This window comes from Molossus molossus, unplaced genomic scaffold (assembly GCF_014108415.1).
Source record: "Molossus molossus isolate mMolMol1 unplaced genomic scaffold, mMolMol1.p scaffold_m16_p_1, whole genome shotgun sequence".
Lineage (NCBI taxonomy): Eukaryota > Metazoa > Chordata > Mammalia > Chiroptera > Molossidae > Molossus > Molossus molossus.
Genome location: NW_023425344.1, coordinates 5709631 through 5731001, shown reverse-complemented (window position 1 = coordinate 5731001; position 21371 = coordinate 5709631). Strand labels below are relative to the sequence as shown.

At 54.9% G+C, this 21371-nt stretch overlaps 1 protein-coding gene and 1 long non-coding RNA gene across 2 annotated transcripts in view; both read left to right on the top strand.

Annotated features, from left to right (window-relative positions):
- LOC118615292 overlaps positions 1–2040 on the top strand; it is a 55606-nt gene extending 53566 nt beyond the window's left edge. Inside the window, exon 3 of the long non-coding RNA XR_004956419.1 lies at positions 1979–2040. This is a non-coding gene — a long non-coding RNA (uncharacterized LOC118615292). The remainder of the gene's footprint in view (positions 1–1978) is intronic.
- Positions 1144–21371, top strand: part of CLNK (cytokine dependent hematopoietic cell linker) — a 90584-nt gene continuing 70356 nt past the window's right edge. The window contains exons 1-3 of the mRNA XM_036281480.1: positions 1144–1148; positions 1979–2050; positions 11930–11958. Of these exons, the coding sequence (XP_036137373.1) occupies positions 1144–1148; positions 1979–2050; positions 11930–11958 (106 nt within the window). The remainder of the gene's footprint in view (positions 1149–1978; positions 2051–11929; positions 11959–21371) is intronic.

The following is a 21371-nucleotide window of genomic DNA, read 5'->3' as shown; positions in this document are numbered from 1 at the left end:
GAGGGACTTGGATCAGCACGCGCAGGTCCCGGGGCCCCTGGCTCACGGACTGGACAGTCACGCACGGCCACTGAGGCCGCTGTGGGCCAGGCGCTGAGCCAGGCCCTGGGGAGGCCGAGCCTGCAGATCTCTGCCTCCTCGAGGTGGTGGGTCAGGAGGCTCATCAGACGTGGTTGCGGCTACACATTGTAACGAAAGTGACATTTCTACTCACACTCGTGCTGGGAGGAGCCAGACCCCGAGTCGGGGGCTCTGAGGAGGTGACACTCGGCTGGGCTCCGAGCACGAGTTCGAGCGAAGGAATGGGGACAATGGGGACTTGAGAAAGGGAACAGTTTGTGGGAGCCTGGGGCGGGAGCAGAGAAGTCCAGGGTCCGAGAAGAAGTGAGTTGGGCTCAGGTGGAGGAAGTCAGGAGGAAAATGAGTCGGCAGCGCTCACCAGGCCAGGAGCACCAGGGACAACAGTGTCCTCTGTACACGCCTGACCAAGCTCCCAGGACACTTGCAGAGGCAAAGAATGTTCTGCGTGGCTAATGAAACAGGCGCATAACAGTGACGGTCTAGGATAGTGCACGCCTTAACGAAGCTGAAGAAACCAACTCGCTCTGAAACAAGGCAATCTCTTCACACAAACTGGCACACCAGGTGCCTAAATTACCTCGTTCAATGCCAGGGCCAGGGATCGAACCTGCAACCCACGTCTGGAGCCTTGACTGGGAACTGAACCCAAGACCCTTGCATCTGAGGGCTGATGCTCTACCTGCTGAGCCAAACTGGCCAGGGCTAAAACACGGCGGGGGGGGGGGGGGGCGCCCTAATGGAAATCCAAAGACAAATTTGGAAATATGTGTGAAATATTCATTACTGAAATCTGACTGGGGGATTGTGTCTATGTGTCTATGAATGAAAACACTTAATAGTATTGGAATCCAACTTGCTACCGTTAAGGAGTCCACCTTCCTTCACCGACGATGTTCACTAGTTTGGGGCTAGGTTCGGCTAACATAGGAAAGCATCTAGAATATTCCTTGGTCCATGGGCGCTGTCCTTGTTTGACCCTGGGGTGAAGGTATATGCTTCTCGTTTTACAGAGCAATGTCACAGAGACTCATAGAGTTTAAGGAGGGTCCCACAGGGACCCCGATGGTGTGAGGAGCAGACCGTGTCCTCACCTTGACGGGGTACCTCTTCTGTCCCATGCTGCTGCCCCTGTAAAATAAAGCTCTTACTTAAAAAAAAAAAAAAAAAAGTAATTCAGTAATTAAAATATTGCCCTGGCCGGTTTGGCTCAGCGGTTGGCGCATCGGCCTGCGGACCAGAGAGTCCCGGGTTTGGTTCCCGCTAGGGGCACGTACCTCGGTTTCAGTTCGTCCTGGTGTGGGTGGCAGCCAGTCGATGTGTCTCTCTCACATTGACATCTCTCTCTCTCTCTTCCTCCCTCTCTCCCTCCTGCTCTATCTGAAGATAAATGCAAAATGTCCTCGGGTGAGGATTAAAAAATAAAAATAAAATAAAACATGAATTATTATTATTATTATTATTATTTTGTTGTTGTTAATCCTCACCCAAGGATATTTTTCCATTGATTTTTAGATAGAGTGGAAGGGAGGGATTGGGAGGGAGAGAGAGAAACATCGATGTGAGAGAGACACGTGGATTGGTTGCCATCCACAGGACCCCGACTGGGGCCAGGGATCGAACCTGCAACCCACATCTGTAGCCTTGACTGGGAACTGAACCCAAGACCCTTGCATCTGAGGGCTGATGCTCTAACTGCTGAGCCAAACTGTCCAGAGCTAAAACACGGGGGGTAGGGGTGCTTAGCCCTAATGGAAATCCAAAGACAAATTTGGAAATATGTTGAAATATTCATTACTGAAATCTGAGTGGGGGATTGTGTCTATGAATGAAAACACTTAATTTTTTACCTCTAGCTTCTTGCCATTTCCTGACTATAATCCATTTTCTTTCATCTCAGAGGCAATCGAAGGACAAAGACAGAAGGACCCAGCAATCTCAGACTCCAGAACTCCAGCCTGCAGAAAAACAGGTGGGAGTGTTTTCTTGTTGAGAACTTGGTTCTGTGGCACATACACACACACACACACGCACGCACGCACACAGCCCACAGCTGGCATGGCCTTCAAGGTGTCATAGAGAAGGGACCTGATGTGGTCGGCCTGCCGATGCATGTGTGACGCAGGTGTGGGTGCCCCCAGCATCCACAGCCTTTCAGACCAGGTCTATTCCCATCACCCGCCCAGGGCACCTGAAACAGCCCAGAGATGCCGCTGATGGGACTCCTGTTCCCCGGCGGATGAATGATTCAGATGACGGCTCACGGGTGGGTCCGGCCGCGAGCCCACTGCCAGGTCTCACGAGCGAGGAGACTAGCGGGAGCCACCCGCCAAATGGTTCTTTTCTCTGTCCACCTGAGCAAGACATTTGCTGACATGAAGACTTGCACAGGCCACTGGACATGCAGAGCTGGAAGGAAGACCTGGCTTCAGGGTGCTCGCGGCGCAGTTCAAGCTCACGGACGAGGGACCGCTGCTGAAGTCGGGTCCGGCCGTCACGGACCGGACAGAACTCCCTCCCCTGTGCCTGCAGGTGCCGCCTCTGTGCCCAGCAGTGCTGCGGTCTCCGTGGGCTATCCCAGCTCCTGAACCCTCGTCTACTCCAAGTCAGGTCAATCGTGAAACATCCGTTCCGTTCCGTTCCTACTATGTGCTGGGCACAAGGCGCGTTCTTGGGACCCCAAGATTTGCTCGCAGAAATGCCTCCCCTCTGTGGAGTGCATAATGCTCGCGAGACAGACCACATTAAGCAGAGGAAAATGTGTGGCTGTTCTCAGACATCTTCAATGTTAACATTAAATCCATTTAAATAATGCATCTTACGCCCGTTCTTCTTATTTCTTGACAACAGCGAGACACAGGAGAGGGAAGAGTGAGAACCCTCCCTGCCAACGAGATGGCTGCAGCAATTACACACATCAAAGCAGTACTTACACTTACGTTTCGGAAGGAAAAGCGAGAGCAGTGGTCTTCTTCTGAAGCAGATTATCCCGGGATGTGTCGTGCATGCTCGAGATCCATGAAAAGAGCAGCAGACGATGTTCCTGCAGCCCGTTCCAAACCATTTATAAACTCCAGTTTTAAAAAAACCCCACACACGTACCAATCTCTGCACCGCGGCATATTTCATAATGGAAGTATTGTATGAATCTAAATTAGTATTTGAGGTGTATAAATCAAATCGAAACGTCTGGGGCTATATACTTGGGTCTAGTCTTACCCCGGTGACGATGACGCTGATGTTCTCATCCTCCACGCAAACTGTCATTATCAGCGTTTGGTGGTGGTGAGGGTCAGGGCGTGGGCGCTGTGGGTGGACAGGGCTCAGGCCATCGGAGTCGGATCGAAATCGCGCCGCCGACCCGCTCGCTAGCTGGGCGACCCCCCTCACGCGAGCCCATGTCCATCACAGCGTCGTGGGAATTTTGGAAATGGCATTTGAAAGTCAGTGAGCTGGCTGTCCTGCCCCCCTCTGATGCCCATACCTGGAGCGGTTCCCGTATTGGGGAGCAGACGGGTGCGTTGGCAGTGAGCCGAGATACGAGGCTCTCAACGGACAAGAGACTAACAGGCGCCCAGCCTCGCCGTGTCCCAGGCGTGGTGAAGGTGTTTTCAGGTCGTAGCTCACTGGGTCCTAACAACTGTGCTTTCTTGGTCTCCAAAGGGGGAGAAGGGTGCAGCCTGGAGAGGGGAACAAACCCCCCGCGGCTGAGGCCGGCCGAGGCGTGGCAGGCGGTCGGCGTCCGGGTCTCGCACTGATATGTAAGCTGCCCCGGCGTCCATCACGCTGCCCTCGCCGCTGTGGTGGCCGAGTTGGGTGCAGGAGGCAGCTCTCCCAACAGGCGCAGAGGGCCACCGACTCCCGCCCGGCCCAGCGCAAGCACGCGTGGCCCTCCTGCTGACAGGCAGAGCGAAGGCTGAGCTGGGCGCTGGGCCGCCCGACGCTGCGCCCGGAGACTGTCACACGGCATCCGTTGCCCACGGCCGGTCCTCAGTATTGAGACGAGCATGTCCTAGAATGTCCTGTGGAACTCATCACCTGCCTGGTGCCAGTCTGTCCTGCATGGTTTCCCCACGTGGGCAGAAACAGAAACTTCCTCCAGCGTGTTTTCCAGTCGAGTTCAAACTCAAATCAACAGCTGCAGGAGCACCCAGCGTGCGCCAGACACCACGTAGGGACGGTGATGTGCAATCCTCACGACCGTGCTCCGGAGAAGGTACAATGACCCCGTTCTACAGATGGGAAGATGAGCCCGAGAGCAACGACCCCAGAGCAACTCACTGGTAACAGCGGGGTCTGCACTCAGAGTCTCACCTCGACTGAGTGCCTGTCCGGCTCCAAGTTCTCCCCACTGTCTTCTCCGTTAGTGCATGTGGATTTCGTTTCCAAGTCCTGAGTCCCCTGTGCCCGGTCCCAACTCTCCACGAGGAAGAGGGCAGATGCGTGAGGCTCCGGAGAAGAACACCCGCGTCCGTGATAAGGACGCCTCGCGGTGTTGGTTCCTCGAGGGGTCCCTAGACCAGCGGGTCAGCATCACCTGGGCACAACTTTAAATGCAGATTTGCAGGCCCCACCTGCCCATCGGAAACTCAGGTGTGGGGGCCACGCCCTGGGCTTACCTCCCCCCCATTCAGGTTGAGAACCTTGGCTTTGAGCATCGCTGCCAGGAGAGCAAGCGTCGGACGCCCTGGCCGGCGTGGCTCAGCGGTTAGAGCGTCGGCCCACAGACCAAAGAGCAGCAGGTTCGATTCCGGTCACGGGCAGGTGCCTCGGCCGCAGTTCACCCGGGCCCTGGTCGGGGTCGTGCAGGAGGCAACCAGTCGATGTGTCCCTCTCACGTCAATGTTTCTCTCTCTCTCCCTCCCACTCTATCTGAAGATAAAGAAAAAAATATAGTCAGGTGGGGATTAAAACATACATACATACATACATACATAAACAGTGCAAGCCTTGGGGCTGGAGAAGGAGGCCTCTGGGCCCAGCACCCCCTCTGTCCCCACCCCCTACAGCACAGTAAATGGGATGGAGAGAGGAGAGAAGATAGGGACCAGGTGCGAGAGGGTGGGAGGGAGTGGGCGAGATGTCCTTCCCCCGGGGAGACCACTGCCCTGGGGACTGGGGAATCGGAGCTGAAGACACAGCCCCTGACATCAAGACGCTCGGGGCAGGGGACAGAAGAGAACACGGAACAGACCGTAAGACATGTGCGTGAGCCGGGGCAGACCCTGGCGCAGGCCACGGGAGCTCGGGGAGCCAAGGGCGGCCCGGTCACACGCCGGTGAGTGGAAGGCCAAGGCACCGGGCCGGGAGGTCCCATTCCAACCGCCAGTCTCTCGTCACTTTCTGCTGCTCGGCTGTGCCATCGTCAGCAGCCGTTCACACTTCCCGCCTTTGGTTTCTTCCCGAGGCCTCACCTCACCGTTATCAGCGCTGTCTGTCTGCCTCTAACACCTGCAGCGAGAGTTTGCTCCAGGGGCCGAGGTGCAGGTGGCCGCGACGTCTCAGGGCCAGTCCTCGTCCCCGGGGAGCCAGCCACCCTGTCCATTCCGAGCACCGGGAGGACATGCCGGGCCTGTCTGCCCCACCTGTCCTCCAGCTGCCCTGGGGGTCGTGGCACCAATGGGTCCGCAGGATCCCTTCTGCCCCCTCTCGCCCCCTCACTGGGCAGAAAGCGGGGGCCCCCTGAAGCTCTCGCAAGCTGACAGCTTTTCAAGGGGCTGAAGGGCTTCCGCACAGGATGTCGGCCAGCTTCCTGGGCTGTGCACCAGGGGCTGGGACACAGCAGGTGTTCAGGGCAAGTGGCCGAAGGGCGGAGAGGAAGGAGGGAGGGTGGTGTCAGGACCCCCTGGGTGCACCGGAGGCCCTTAGCTTGTACTAGTCCCACCCCCGGCGCATACTCGACTCACACAGAGGACAAGGGGAGCTTTGAACAGAGGGAGAAGGAGGGGACCCAAGGGAGAAGGCAGGAGGTATGGGGAGGGCCAGAGAGTGGAGGGGCATCTGCCCGAGCTAACCCGGGCCTGGCGTGGCCCCTGCTCTCCGCCTGCTGGACGACCGCCCGTCAGACAGCCACACAGCTCTCTTCCCTCCTTCAACACGTGTCCGGGACGCAACAGCTTCCGTGAAAGGGACGACAGGTCACAGACTCACTTTCCCACCCGGAGACCTTGAACTCTAGTTAAGGAAAAATAAAAACCAAGTAAGATATAAAACGATGAGATTTGAGTAAGAAATGAATAAATCATACACTACCTTTTTTTTTTTTTTTTTATCCTCACCCGAGGATATTTTTCCATTTTTTGTACAGATAGAGTGGGAGGGAGAGAGAGGAAGGGAGAGAGAGAGGGAAACATCGACGTGAAAGGGACACATCGAGTGGCTGCCACCCGCACGACCAACCAGGGCTGGGGACAAACTGCAACCGAGGTACATGCCCTTAGCGGGAACCGAACCCGGGTCTCTCCGGACCGCAGGCCGACGCTCTAACCGCTGAGCCAAACTGGCCAGGGCTACACTACCTTTTAACTTCACTAGTGATGTCATTAGAACAAGACGTGCCATCAGGGCTCAGAGGAGGGATGGCCATGGGCCCCCCCCTCGGGCCAGGATCCTGAGCAGGCCAGGGGAGTCCTGGGGGGGGGGGGGTGGCTATGAGCTTTATACAGTTCTGAACGGTACCAAACACTTCCAGCATTTTCCCCAGGACTTGTTCAGGGGGTCATGTGCACCCGAATGTGTTTTTTAAATCTCACCTGAAGACATGTGTCCATTGATTTTAGAAAGAGAGGAAGGGGGAGAGAAAGAGAGACAGACACGGACACGAGAGAGACATCGACTGTGGCCTCCTCATGCACCCCAACCAGATATCAAACCCAAACCTAGGCAGGTGCCCTGACCAGGAATGGAGCCCACAACCTTGGGTGTACAGGATGACGCTCCAACCAAGTGCGCCACCTGGCCGGGGCCAAATATTGTTTCCACTAAACAGAGAAGATGAGCGTGTTGAAGGAGTGAAGGGTTCCTCTGGCAGAGCTTGAACCCAGTTTGCACGTGTGGAAACGAGCCTGGACCCCATTTCACCTCAGCGTGAACCTCGTCCGCCTCGGGAAGCATGGGCTGGGGGAGGCGCTCCGATCCCGCGTCTGTCACGAAAATCAAGGCGGATCCGGTCTCGGGTCGTTCCGTGGGATGTGCGCACGCATGGGACAGTCCCTGCCGTGTCCGACCCAGCCTCGGTCTGCAGCGCGTCTTACCCTTGAGATGCCCTCTTACCGTCACTTCCCTGGACACGAGTGCGTTCATTCACGCTCATTCGACACGCGCCTGTGCCCGGGCCATGCTGCAGGCACTGTGCGAGGTGCCTGGTCTCCCTTTTAGGAGCCGGGAGCCCAGTGCGGGAAGTTGGAGACAGCGCTGCGCTCTGTGCTGGTTTGATGACTGCGGGTTCCCTTGGCCAGGTGCCGATGGTCCGAGGGAGGCTCTGGTGGCCACGCTCGCTGTCACTGCACCTTACTGAGCTGGTCACTCACAGCCCAGCCCGCGCCCGCATCGCCGCCGCCTCTACGTGACTTTCTGAGCCGCAGCCCTGAGCACCTTTTCCCCACCGCCTGCGAGTCTGCCCACTGCCTGCAGGTCGCTCTGCCCGTGGAGCTGTCCCTCCAGCTCCCTCCTCTCCGGAACTGCCAGCATTTCCAAACCAGGGCTCCCGGCTCCCCGTGCCAGCCCCCCTCCCCCCGTGGTGGAGAGGGCAGAGGGTGACCCTGCCCGCAGGCGGCCGGGGGAAGGGCACCGTGAACTCCTCCGGGGCGGACCTGGGCCTCCATCTGCCCTCCTGCAAAGGGAAAGGGCCCGTTGCTCGTCCCTTTGGTGCTGGCTTGTCCTAAGCGGAAGCACGGACCCGGCCACCGCTCCCGACAGGAAGCAGTGCAGACATCCAAAGACAGGGAAGAAGGGAAGGAACTTATGTTCAGACGGAGTTTAGCAACTCTCAACCATAGCGACTGTCTTCCAAACACTAGAGATTTTAATTCCAGAGTCGTCTTCATGTCAGGGGCAGGACAGGTGAATATTCTGTCAGGTGAGGCAGGGAGCTGAGCCAGTTCGCCTGGAGGTTCGGGAGAGGGAGAGAACACAGGATGAGGTCACCCTGACTGTTTCCCAAGGGTTTTGCTGGCACATTCTGGACCCGCGTGGGTGCCTGGGGAGGCCCGTAGGGGCCCACGCACGCCACACTCAAGGGGGCGAAGAGGAACTAGTTCCCATCCCAGGAGCGTGACCCTGGAGACAGGCCCAGCCCCGTCTCTATGGGGCTGGAATAACACACCATCCAAACTCTGTTCCCGTGGGTAAGTGGAACACACTGCACCCTGCCTTCTCCGTCCGCGCCAGTCCTCCTAGACAGCCGGGGGGGCGGGGGGGTTAGTACCTTTTAAACATGAAAAATTACTAAACACATTAAATGATTAAGAAATACTGAAAATGTAAAATCATTCAGAAATGTGACATCTCTATTTGTAAGGAGGCTTGGATACTGGAAACCACCAACCCCTGGAGGTCAGTTCTGTTATTTCCTGTACCGTGAACTCCCCACCACGGCACCCCGACATAGATGTGGAGGGGACAGGGTGGCGCACGCACACGGCCGTGTTAGGGGTCTGCAGGGGACCGAAAGCCGGGTGCATCCCAGGCCAGAGGCAGCCGCGGACACACGGGCCTCGCTCGAGCACAGAGGAAACACATCGAATCTCCGTGAAGTTTGCTGGCAGCATCTTGCATCAATCACCCCAGGCTCAGGCTGCAAAGAACGTGGACACGGGAGGCTTCTCAAGAGCTCGGCAGCTGCACTCCGGCCAGACGGAACTGTGGAGTCCAGGACGCTTCCCAGACCCCGTCCCTCCCAGCCCCGGGCAGCAGGTTCAGCCCCCCCCCCCCCCCTTTGCGGGCTCAGCTGGAATAGCAGCTCCGTCCCCTGCTTGCTGCCGCTCCCTCTGCGCTTCGCGGGGCTGGCACTGACGCACGGAGGGCCCTGGGGTGCGCAGTCCCCGAGGACCGACATGTGAATGAGCACCATCGCTGGGGGACCCGCCGATCGCAGAGTGGATCAGGTGAGCTGCTTTCGGGCGGCCCTGACAATGAAATCTCTCGGAGGCAGAGCTGGGGTCTAAGCTGCTGCTTTCTCTAGGCTTGTAAATAATAAGGGATTTAGAGTCGAACAAATCCTCTCCGCCTAGAGCTCACTGCACCACTTTAGGGAAGTCGCTTCATTCTTCTGAGCTTCAGCTGCCTCTGCATCGGGGGACGCTGTCCTCGGAGCCCAGCCTCCCCTCCTGCAGACGGCGTGTTCCCCAGAGCCTCTCCGTTTAGGGCTGCAAAGACCTCACTTCTGCCTCCAGAGCCTCGCACTGGGGACGGCGATGGGCCGCATCATCTGCAAGTGCTTTCTAGCATCTGATTCTGAACACTGGCCGAGACCAAGACAAGAGACGAGATGAAATCGATGTCAAGGCTGGAGTTCTCTCCGGGAGCCTGGGAGGGCTGTGCTGGAGCCCCCGGCTTGCGCTCGGCCCCCACCCCTGCCGTGGCCACACGTGAAGAGGCCGTGTGTTAAAAGTGTCCGAGAGAGTCCCGAGCCCCAGATTAATGATCGGCTGGCTCCTCGCTGGCTGACCTACTGTTAATTTCTGCAGAATCGCAGGCACCTTCCAAGGGCGCCAGGAGCTAACCACAGGCTTCCAAGCCCACAGCTGCAGGTCCGGGCAGAGCCTGGCTGACCGCCGCCTACAGGCCAGGGCCGGGAAGGGGGGGGGCAGGATCCGGGCTGCTGCCAAGTCCCTCACTCTCTGTGGACTGGGCAGGTTGTGGGGTCCCCTGGATCCTCAATTTCCTTGTCTGTAAACGTGGGACAGTGGCAGCTACCCCGCAGGGTCATGTCGGGTTTAACTTGGGGAGCAGAGGGCAGGCTGGAAGCTGGACTCATCGGCTGAGGTCTCCTGGTTACCAGCCTCTCCCGGCTTCTGTGCTCCTGCCCCGTGTCCCTGCTGCCACCCAGCCTCATAAATATTTACACCCGCGTGTGTTGCGACGCCTGGCTAATTGCTGCGGTGACGCAGTCTGAGGCCTCGGAGGAAAGGGGGTGCCAGGGCCGGGTCGCTGAGGGCACACACGAGGCACCGCACGGAAGCGAGGTCCTCCGGAGCTTCTGATCACCCCAGGGCTTTGCAGATCACCGCGGCGTCAGGGAGGGGGGCCCCAGAAGCGCACTGTCCCAGGGCGGGTGGCGGCCAGGCAGGGAGCTCGCTGGAAAATGGCGAAGATGTGTACATAATCTTATCACAGAAGTGCAGACGGCCCAAAACCATTTGAAAATAATATTAATAATAATAATAATAATATCCCTGGCCGGTTTGGCTCAGTGGTTAGAGCGTCGGCCCACAGACCAGAGAGACCTGGGTTCGGTTCCCACTAAGACAGTGGTTCTCAACCTTCCTATCGCCTCGACCCTGTATACATTCCTCGTGTTGTCTGTGGCGCATCTGCATGTGGGCGGACCCGCCTGGAGACGGACAGAGGGGCGGTGTCTCGGTTCCTGAGACCATCGGAAATATGTGTTTTCTGATGGTCTTAGGCGACCCCTGTGAAAGGGTCATTCAACCCCCAAAGAGGTCACGACCCACAGGCTGAGAACCGCTGCTAAGGGCACATACCTCGGATGCAGTTTGTCCCCAGCCCCGGTTGGAGTCGTGTGGGTGCAAGCACTCAATGCATCTCTCTCACATCAATGTTTCTCTCTTCCTCCCTCTCACCCTCCCACTCTATCTGAAGATGAACGCAAGAATGTCCTCCGGTGAGGATAAAAATAATAATAATAATAATAAAATTCGCTCTCACTAGTGGTCAAGGAAGCGAGACAGGAATGAAGGGGCAATAGGCAACATTGTTTCAAAGGACAATGACACGCAGGGGACGGTCACGGCCACCTGAGGCCTGGGATACGAGCTGCTGCGGCCCCTGCGGAGGCTCCCCGTGATCGATGTGAACAGGGGCTAGGCCACGGCTGCCCCCTTCCCGCTCCTGGCAAGTGTGTCCATGGACAGATTCAGCAACGAGGTGAAAAACAAGGGGCGGGTGCACATGGCAGCATTGCTCATGATAGGGAAACTAGCCAGCCCGACGGCCCCTTCCAGAAATTACACAGTCCGGAAGTATGTTTTTGAATAACAGTTAAAGATATACAGCACAGCCCTGGCCGGTTTGCCTCAGCGGTTAGAGCACTGGCCTGAGGTCCAGAGAGACCCGGGTTCGGTTCCCGCTAAGGGCAGGTACCTCGTTTGCAGTTTGTCCCCGGCCCTGGTTGGGTCATGCGGGTGGCAGCCACTCGATGTGTCCCTTTCACGTCGATGTTTCTCTCTCTCTCCTTCCTCTCCCCCCAGCCCCCAACTCTATCTGAACAAAAAATGGAAAAATGTCCTCCGGTGAGGATAAAAAATAAAATAAAATAAAATAAAATAAGATATACAGCACGTTTTTAACATCAGAAACCTACACGTTCTTATATGCTATGCTCATGCACCTGTATATTGAGGGTCTGCATGCGTCCTCATACACCCGGGCACCTGTGAAAAGGAGTTTTGCCCAAACATCACCTGTGTTTCTGATTGTTTCCTTCCACACACATTTTTCCATTTTCTATATTCTCTGTCATGCGTTGTTACTCTAGGCCTAGAAAAATGCAAATATCAAGAAATCGCTCTGTAGATGGGCCCATGAAATGGCCTCTGGTGACCGGCCACCCCTTCCGGGAAGGTCTGATCTTTGCGGCTGACTGACACCTTGCTCCTCTGTTCTGCCCTAGGTCGTGGCCTCGAACCCACGGAGCCACAGGTGAGTCAGGGGCCCTCGGTCACGAAGCGGGGGGAATGTCAGCTCCCGTCCATTAGACTCCCTTCCGTCCTGTTCTCTTCTCCTTCGGGGAGACCATTGGCCTGTTCGAATGTCAGGAGCACTTCTGGCCCCTTCCTGTGGCTGCCCCGGGGCAGCCTGGCCTGTGACTTCCACAGCGCTGGGCCCTGTGGGAACCTGTCTCTCCACCTGAGAGCTCTGTAGCCTAGATGGGGTGCAGATCCCCCCAGGCCTGAGTGTATACCTTCAAAGAAAGTGCCACAGAATTTCCCTAGAAGGCTTGTGGCTAGAAATGACGGCCGGAGTGGGGCAGAGGGAACAGATGGACGGGAAGTGTCGGAGCCGTGACGGAGAACAGGAGGGGTGCACCTGGGGAGGGATTCGAGGGTCGCTCGGGGTGCACGCAGAGCACCTCCCAGCACTCAGCACGCCCCACGCACCGTGAGGAGAATGGGGAAGTCAAATAAAAATGGCAAGTGTGAATCTACGTGCCAAACGAGCCCCCAGCTCTAAGCCCTCCCACAGAACACGACTGCCTCCCGCTTCCCAGCCGGGGCCTGGCAGAGGCTGTGTTCTCGCGAGGCGCTTCCACGTTGGACCGGAGCTTGGTCTCCATATACCCCATCCCACCCTCCACTTGGAGTCCTGGGGAGACTAGAAACTGCCACGGGGGTGGCACCTGGACATGAAGCTGCTAATTTGAGGCTGTGGCTGGTGAATCACACACCGCAGGGACCTGCACCCCTCTCCGTCTGACCTCGCTGCTCACCCGCGCTGAGGTAGACAGAAACGGACGGGGGGCGTCCACCTCACCGACAACATTCTAGAGACATGAGCGGGGACAAGGAAACCGATCTTAAGCCCAAATGCGCACTGAGGTACCGCTGCGCAGGCCTGCCCACACGCTTCGCGTCCATGCCCACCCGTAATACTCATCAGCAAGCACACTGCCCCCTCTGAACGCCTGCAGCCCACTTCGGTGTCTGTTCTACTGTAACAGACCTCCTACAAGAGGGCGCACATGGTGACTGACAGGAGAGCCTGCCTGTCAATTAGCGCATTCCTGGGTACTTCCAAACGGTCACCTTTTTTGCCATGGGATTAGCTGAAAATGTGGCGGGGCATCCGTGTGAGAGGAGACTGTGCAGCCATTATAAATGTGGGTGTCAGAGAGGGTGCACTGATGTGACTGTCATAGCCTGCATGTCTATAACCGATCTACACATAGACTGCATGTGTGTGTATGTGTGTGCATGTGTGTGTGTTTATGGCGGTTGTCTTGGGACGGGGGATTATGGTGATGTTTGTTCTTTTGCTCATCTGTATCTTCGTTTTTCTCCAGGAGCATATATTTTTACATACTAAAAACAATCTATCAAGGATATATTTTTATATACTAAAAACAATCTATCCAAAAATAAAGAATACTCCAGGGCTGGAGAAGACAGGCACGTATTCAAACTTGACAGTCTGTCAATACCAATACCTCTGTGAGGCTGATAGACAGAGAACGGGGCCGTGGGTTTCCGTGAAATAAACTCTGGAGTTTTCCTCCTTCCACTGAATAAAGAATGAAATTGGAGAAGATAGCCCTACTTAGAAAGTGGGTCAGCCTGTCTTGAGTTACCATACACAATAAACACACTGATAATGTTGATTCAATTAAACGGAAGAGAGATTTCATTTGGTCCGGAAACAGTTGTTGTGTTTTGCTTTTTGTTTTCTGAAGAAAGCAGTCTTGAAGGTTGGTTTTTTTCCACTTTTAAAAGAAAAATTAATAAGGATTTTAAAACTAGAGGAAGAAAAGGCAGGTACGGAATATGTGAGCAGCTGGTGCCTCCTGCTGGTCCTTTCTGGGCATTGCAACACCTGCATTCATTTAGCAGAGGCCTGTTCTCCCCAAGACGGAGCAGACATTGGTGGACAAAAACACGCTGGAAAGTTGACTGTGGAATTGCTGGGGAAATGTGTTTACCCAGTTCTGGTCAGCACAGGCAAAGATTTCAAATAATCCAGGATTGTTAAACCCAAGGATGAAGAATTGTCTTCAAAAGTTAGTGTGTATCAGAATCACAACAGTTTAAAATTCTCCTCCTTGCTCTGGCCTGTTTGGCTCAGCAGTTAGAGCATCGGCCTGCGGTCCAGAGAAACCCAGGTTCGGTTCCCGCTAAGGCCACGTACCTCGGTTGCAGTTTGTCCCTGGCCCCAGTTGGGTCGTGCGGGTGGCAGCCACTCAATGTGTCCCTTTCGCGTCCATGTTTCTCTCTCTCTCTCTCTGTCTCTCTCCCTCCCACTCTATCTGAACAAAACAAAACAAAACAAAAAAAATGTCCTTGGGTGAGGATAAATAAATAAATAAAATAAAATAAAATTCTCCTCCTCAACCCCACCCCATGGCTTATGCTTTGGCAGGGTTATACAGAGGTTGGGAATCTTTCATGTTAACAAGATAATTCCAATTCAGGTAGTTCTAGGGTGGTCTTTTAAGAATCACTCTTTGGCCCAGCCAGTGTGGTTCAGTGGGTGAGCGCCGACCCAGGCACCAACGGGTCGCCGGCACAAGCCCGGGTTGTGGGCCCGATCCCCGGTGGGGGGCATGCGGGAGGGGGCCAGTTCTCTCTTGTCAATGTTTGTATTTCTCTCTCCCTCTCCCTTCCTCTCTCTCAAAAAAAAAAGAATCACTCTTTGAAGCAAAATGAAACTATCAAGATTGTCCCTTCTAAGAAGCTGCAGTCATTCTCTGGACAACTGTCTCCGAAAATTTCGTTTGAATTCTTGGGGACCTCCCAGGAAAGAGATGACAAGCAGCTGCCTCACCTCTCGGCAGCGTGGGGCGTGCAGGTGGCGGCCACTCGTTCACACAGTCTGGGGAGTTCTTCAGTGACAGATACCGTAACCAGCTTGGGTCCAGGTGTTTTTGTTTTGTTTCTTTGTTTTTTAAATGAGGATAAAAGGTCCCAAGGACCCAGCAATCTGAGATTCTCAGATCAGGCTTTTCAGGTGAGGAGATTAGGAACCAGAGAAGGAAACTGCATTTCCAAGGGCCGCCCACGGGGGACACGAACACGGTCCCCAGCTCACAGTCAGCGTCTCCCATGAGGCTAGTTCTGTGGGTTTGGACTATCGGTGCTTGAAATTTATAACTCACAGTATTCAGATTAGGAGCTTGTGTTTCAGTGAATAAAACTGAAATGCCCGAAAAAGCTAAATGACTGAGCTGGTAAACAGATAGAGGATGGATGGACGGATGGATAAATGGACGGACGGATAGATAGACACATACATACATACATACGGACATACATACATACATAGATGGAAGATATAAATATATACCGGGGTGGGCAAATGTAGATTTATAGTTGTGAGTACATGAAACAGATTATTTTTGTATTATTTTTTTTTTTTTATCCTCACCCAAGGACATTTTTCCATTTTTGTTCAGGTTGAGTGGGAGGGAGAGAGAGGAAGTGAGCGAGAGAGAGAGAGAGAGAGAGAGAAACATCAACGTGAAAGGGACACATCAAGTGGCTGCCTCCTGCACGACCCCAACCAGGGCCGGGGACAAACTGCAACCGAGGTACGTGCCCTTAGCGGGAACCAAACCTGGGTTTCTCTGAACTGCAGGCCGATGCTCTAACCGCTGAGCCAAACCGGCCAGGGCTGTATTATTATTTATTCATTATTGTATCATTTTCCATATGAACAGCTGTAAACTTACTTTTGCCCACCCTTGTATATACATTATAACAGATATATAGAACAGACATATCATGCCTATCTGTAATCCGTATCTATGCCTGTTTCTCTCTCTTTCTCTTCCCCTTCTTCCTTCTTTTTCCCACTCTTGTTTCTCTTCTTCCCAAGTGTAAGTCACACAGCGCAGGCTCACTGGGCCCTGTACCCCTTTATTCACAGATGGTGAAAATGAATATACAGACGTTCATTCCTGCTTGTACCTATGGCCATAGATCGATGGTTTAAGGTTTGGGACCTGTCAGGGTACAGGGTGTGGATGGTCTTATTTCTTATCATGGTGATGCCTCTGTCCCCCAATATCTTCAAGCTCCTAAAAGATAAAAATTGAAAAGGGCAGCATAGTCTGTAGGAGAGAGCCCAAGGTCGTGAGCCTGGGGCCCAGAATTTGAATGTGGTGCTCTCGCGACATCGGCAAGGTGTAGGACCTGAGGAGGAGAGAACGTGGGAAGAGACGAACATCTATCCCTAGTTTGGGCCCGGTGTTTGATACACTTGTGTGGTTTCGCTGCAGGGAGGTGGCTTTATCATGCTCCCTGTATAGATGAGGTGAACAGAGCCCCCAGAGGAGTTAGAAAACATGTCAAGAAATCAGTGGGAGAGAGCCCAAATCCGCCACCCTACCCATGGTGCTGTGCGCCAAACATTTGGCCTCTTTCTTTCATCTTTAAAATGAGAATGTCAACCAGAGGATGACGGTCCCCGAATCTCGGAGCCTCACAGCTGGGAGGAACCCCAGTCTGAAGAATCCTTGTGAGGAAGTGATGGGTGCATGTCAACAAAGCTGGATGTTGAAAAGGACACACGCTCTGTTCTAAAACGAGCACTAAATCATGAAGTTTCCCACGGCAGGTACGAAAGCAGAGAGCGCCAAGGATCCGGATTGAGCGAGAGCGATTCGGTCACGGAGTCGACCTTGAAGAGACAGGAGACACAGAGCAGCAATTTGTGAGCGGGGCACGGAGCCAGCGAGATACATTTTTAAGCTTCTCAGCAGCTGTTTGGGGTAGATACTGTCATCCCCATTCTACAAGTTAATATTAGGCAGCGGAGACTTGGAAGCGTGCCCGAGGTCCCACGGCCAGCAGGGGGCACCGCCAGGATTTGAACCTAGAACTTCTCACTCAGCTTCCATGAAATAGGAGCCCGTCCTTTGATCCGAGGCTCCACTGGGTTGTTATTGGTGAACGCCAACGCTGGGAAAACGTGAAAGGCTGAAAGGCACTTCTAGAAGCAGCCAGGAGCTTCAACATGATGGGTGTGTGTTTGTCTTACGTAAGCCGAGCCTAGAGGGGAGCCGTCCGAGGCTGTTTGCGGGTTCTGCTCCTGGACGTGCTCAGAGCTCCTGCACCTCCTGTCTCCCTCCCTCCGTGCGTTGTTCTCAAATGGGCATTTGTCCCGGGGCCTAACAGACTGGTGTCTGTGAGCCGGACAGCAGGGGAGACAGAGGGAGGAAAGAGGAGGCGTAAACAGCCGCTTCTCCTGAGACAGTTCCCTGGACATTGCGAGTTGACTTTCCACCTTTGCCATCCACCAGACCTTGGACGCAGGGCCACGTGCAGCTGCTGGGCAGTCTGGACATGTGTAATGAGGGCTCACTCCAGGCGGCCACGTGCCCAGCTCAGCCCCGGGCTCCTCGTGCGGAGAGAGGGAGAGGGTCCGGAGACGCACCGCGGTCTGCACGGAGCTGTCCGTGACGGGCACCTGCAATCACCGGCCTCCTGCTCTTCACCTCGTATCCGAGTAGGTCCCACTGGAAGCTGGAGGCAACCCAAACCCTCCCTGGACCTCCCTCCCCGTCCCCTCCCTCCGAGATCTTGTGAAGAAATAACAATGGAAGTTGGTGTTGCTTGGGGAATGTTTTCCTGAAATCCCATGCCATGGCAACAGCACTGGGGGCTCAGCCAGCTCCCCTGTGAGGGCGGGACACGTAGACAAGGCCCAGCCTTGCCCCTCCAGGGGCTTAAGTTCCCGGGCGTGTTTACAGGGGGAAACAACCCGGGAGCCCCCCTATCTTCATGGCCCGTCTTCTAACGGGAGGGAGCTGGGGCTCCTAAGTCAGTGGTTCTCAAACCACCGTGTAAATCACATCGCCGTGGGGACTTGAGTAGAAAGCCAGCACTTTATACGGGGGTCCGCTTTTTCGTATTTCCTTCTTTGGGGCACCCAAGAAGAACATGGTCAGGGGACCTCTTAATTAGACGGGCATTGGCCACACGCCTTTGCCACGCCTCCGTGGGCACGAGCAGAGGTGTCTCGTTGACGGCCAAAGCTGGGCTAATTGCCGCCTGCCTGTCGGGGAAGCCCCTCGTCCATCACTTCGCTCTCAAGAATGGCATTCAGGGAGCGCGGTCTGTGAAGAGACGCTTCCTTGAGCGGCACCCAGAGAGCTGCCTGATGTCGGCGGGTGATGAATGACCCTCCTCAGACACAACATGAGCATACGTCTTCCAGAACGGTGATGCGAGCGGCAACGCCATTCGTCTTGTTGGAAAACGGCTCCGTCTGAGATGCCAACCTGTCCTCCAGCTCCAGGAAGGCTCGAAGACTTGGCAACGTTTGGGGCGCCCGTTGGGTGGGTACTTCTGGCAAGAGGAGTACCAGGCTCCAAGTCACCCAGCAAGGGAGGAGGTCAGGATGCTCCTGAAGTTTCGCTGCTGACCTCGTTCTGGGGTGTTTCCACTGCACCCCTCACTGTAACTCAGCCGACTGTTCATTTACTGTGCACGTGACCATGCACAGGGCGGAGCAAGAGCCTGAAATCTCACCACCGCCAGGGAAGCCGGCGCCCGTCTGTTGTGAATATTTACTGGCTGACTTTGCGCCTACATGCTCCAGAGACACTGAAGACTATGTTAATCAGGGAGGGCTAACATCTACCATGTATAAACTACAAATGTTGGTCGTTTTCATAGAACGAAAGCTTAGTTCTTGTCCACATCACAGCTCAGTGCGGATTCAAGGAGGTCCTTTCCCAAACACTCTCCTCCTGCCCAGCGGATTCCATTATTCCTGCGGGCGCTGGGGTCTTCCGTCTCTGGCCAGGCCCCGAAGCAAGAATGAGAGCATGGTGTGTCCAGCAGACCAGCCGAGAGTAGAGTCCCTCACACCTGCCTCTTCCCCGCGGCCACAGCGCCACACCATGGCCACCCAGGGCAAGGACGCCAGACATGCATGCCCACGGGTGCGCATACAGCTCCTCTCGGCCATGCCGGGAGCTTGAGGCAGGGCGGACTGAGCTGGAGATCGGTGGTCAGAGACAGTCCCCCGGGGGAGAGGACGGTCAATACGATCTGATGGCTGAGAAGGATCCAGGCAAAGGCAGAGCTGAGGAAGCAGGTTCTGGTCTGAAGGACACGTGCCAAGTCTGAGGTAGAAGGAGCGCGGGTCCCCTCGGGACCGGGAGCAGTGGGCATGGCTGCAGCTCAGTGAGAAGAGACTGGCAGAAGATGAGACTAGCGAGGGGCAGATGCCAGGCTGTGCTGGGCTCTGGGGCCACCGCCGAGAATCAGGACTGGATGTCATGGGCCGTGTGTGACATGAACTGATTCGCAGGTTTAACGGTCCCTTGACAGTTACGTGTCCCAGACTCGGCATTGTTATTCGCACAGATAGCTACTGCAAGACAGCGATCAAAGACAATTCCTGTCCCAGAGGGGGACAGCGTCCGCTCGCAACACAGTAATCAGACGCTCCCTGTTTGTCCTTACTGAGGTGAGTGAGACAGAAAATGCACGCTCTGACAATCCAGTCACGTTACCGTACCCTTCGGGGATCAGGGTGAAGTCCCAGCGATGCCATTATAATCATCTGGCTATTATTTAACAGGAAAAGAGCAAGGGGGAGACTAGATGGCACAGGCATGCCATTGGTACAGCTTTGCCAGGACGCTGAGGTCACCCTCCAGGTCTGTTCCCCGCAGATCGATGGGGGAAGAGACTGCACCAAGGCAGTTTAGACACATGCCCAGTAAGGTCTGGGTGATGTGGGAAGATGCTTGCCTGTCAGTCACACCTGGGAACAGGTAATTGGCCAGAATAGGCATGGCTACTGCAAGGGCACATAATCTGAAATACATAAGCTCCTAAACAAAGGAATTTCTCTGTTGGCTCGTGGCTCGTGGCTCTTGGCTCTCTAGCTTGCTTGCCCGCACCCCTGGCCCCCCTGTTGCAGGGGGCATGCTCCCCTGCCTTTGCCCACGTGGCTCACAGCCATGTGGGACCGACACAATGGACTGTGAGACTGAATCTAGCCTGATGCTCTGCCGGATTCAACTCCACCATGGAAGGGACCCTCTGGACATTGGCCCTGTTTCTAGCTCTACTGAACCAACCGCTGCATATTTTCCAGGACTGGCTTAAGGAAATGGGGACTTTACAAGCCGAGGGATATAACTCCATGCAAATAGAACTTTCACCACATCTCATTCTCCTGTGGGGGCCTCCAGAAATGCTTACTCCAGCGGCGCCCCAAGAACCCCACTCCCACCATTGGTGGAGAAATTGGATCCACTCATTTCACCAGTAACACGAGGAGACCCTCAAAGGGCATTGATTTCAGTGTGCTACCATTTAAGATACATTATTATAAACTCTAAATGAGCACCCCAGGAGAGTCTCAGTCTGCAACGCTGGCTTCGCTGAAAGAAGAGACCCCAGCTTTCAGCAGGAATGTCATTGTCACCACGTCCTGTGAGGACGATCCCCTAAAATGCCATTATATTAAACCCTGAATTTGACAGGGGAGCTGCTCTCCAAGGTCACGGAGGCCAGAGTAGATCCCTCACACACTGGGATCATTTGCGCCTTCTGGGACAGCTGGTATTTAATGAGTGACCTTTGCCCTGGCCGGTTGGCTCAGCAGTTAGAGCATCGGCCCTAAGGACCAAAAAGTCTTGGGTTTAATTCTAGTCAAGGGCATGTACCTCGGTTGCAGCTCTGGTCGGGGTCATGCAACCAATCAGTGTGTCTCTCTCACATCCATGTCTCTCTCTCCCTTCCTCCCACTCTATCTGCAGATAAATGGGAAAATATCCTCGGGTGAGGATTAGGGGAAAAAAAATGAGTGACCTTATTACTCTACCTCAATTCATGAGACAGCACAACTGCTACTCTGAAGGGCCAGAGCAACCTGTGTTTCTCTTCCACAGACCTCGGGGTGGGGGGTGATCCTGATCCTGCTGGGACGGACAGTGTCCGAGTGCCCGGGTGGTGACAGCTGCTACTCCCACCACCAGGGGGCACTGGTAGCAGCAGGATCCTGCACCTCCCATCTTATCATCTCCAGGAGATTGGCTTTAGCTAATGAACACCCCATGCACAGGTCCTAGGCAAATTCCAGAGAGCTGTTTCCACTGAGCCAAACTTTCATTAACTTACACATTGCACCCTTCCGAAGACTGGTCACACGCTCATACAGCTATGAATTTCATCTTTTGGTATAGCAAGAGAATCCGGGGTAAAAGAACAACGTTTTAGCCCTGGCTGGTTTGGCGCAGCAGTTAGAGCGTCGGCCTGCGGTACAGAGAGACCCGGGTTCGGTTCCCGCTGAGGGCACGTGCCTCGGTTGCAGTTTGTCCCCGGCCCTGGTTGGTCGTGTGGGTGGCAGCCACTCGATGTGTCCCTTTCACATCGATGTTT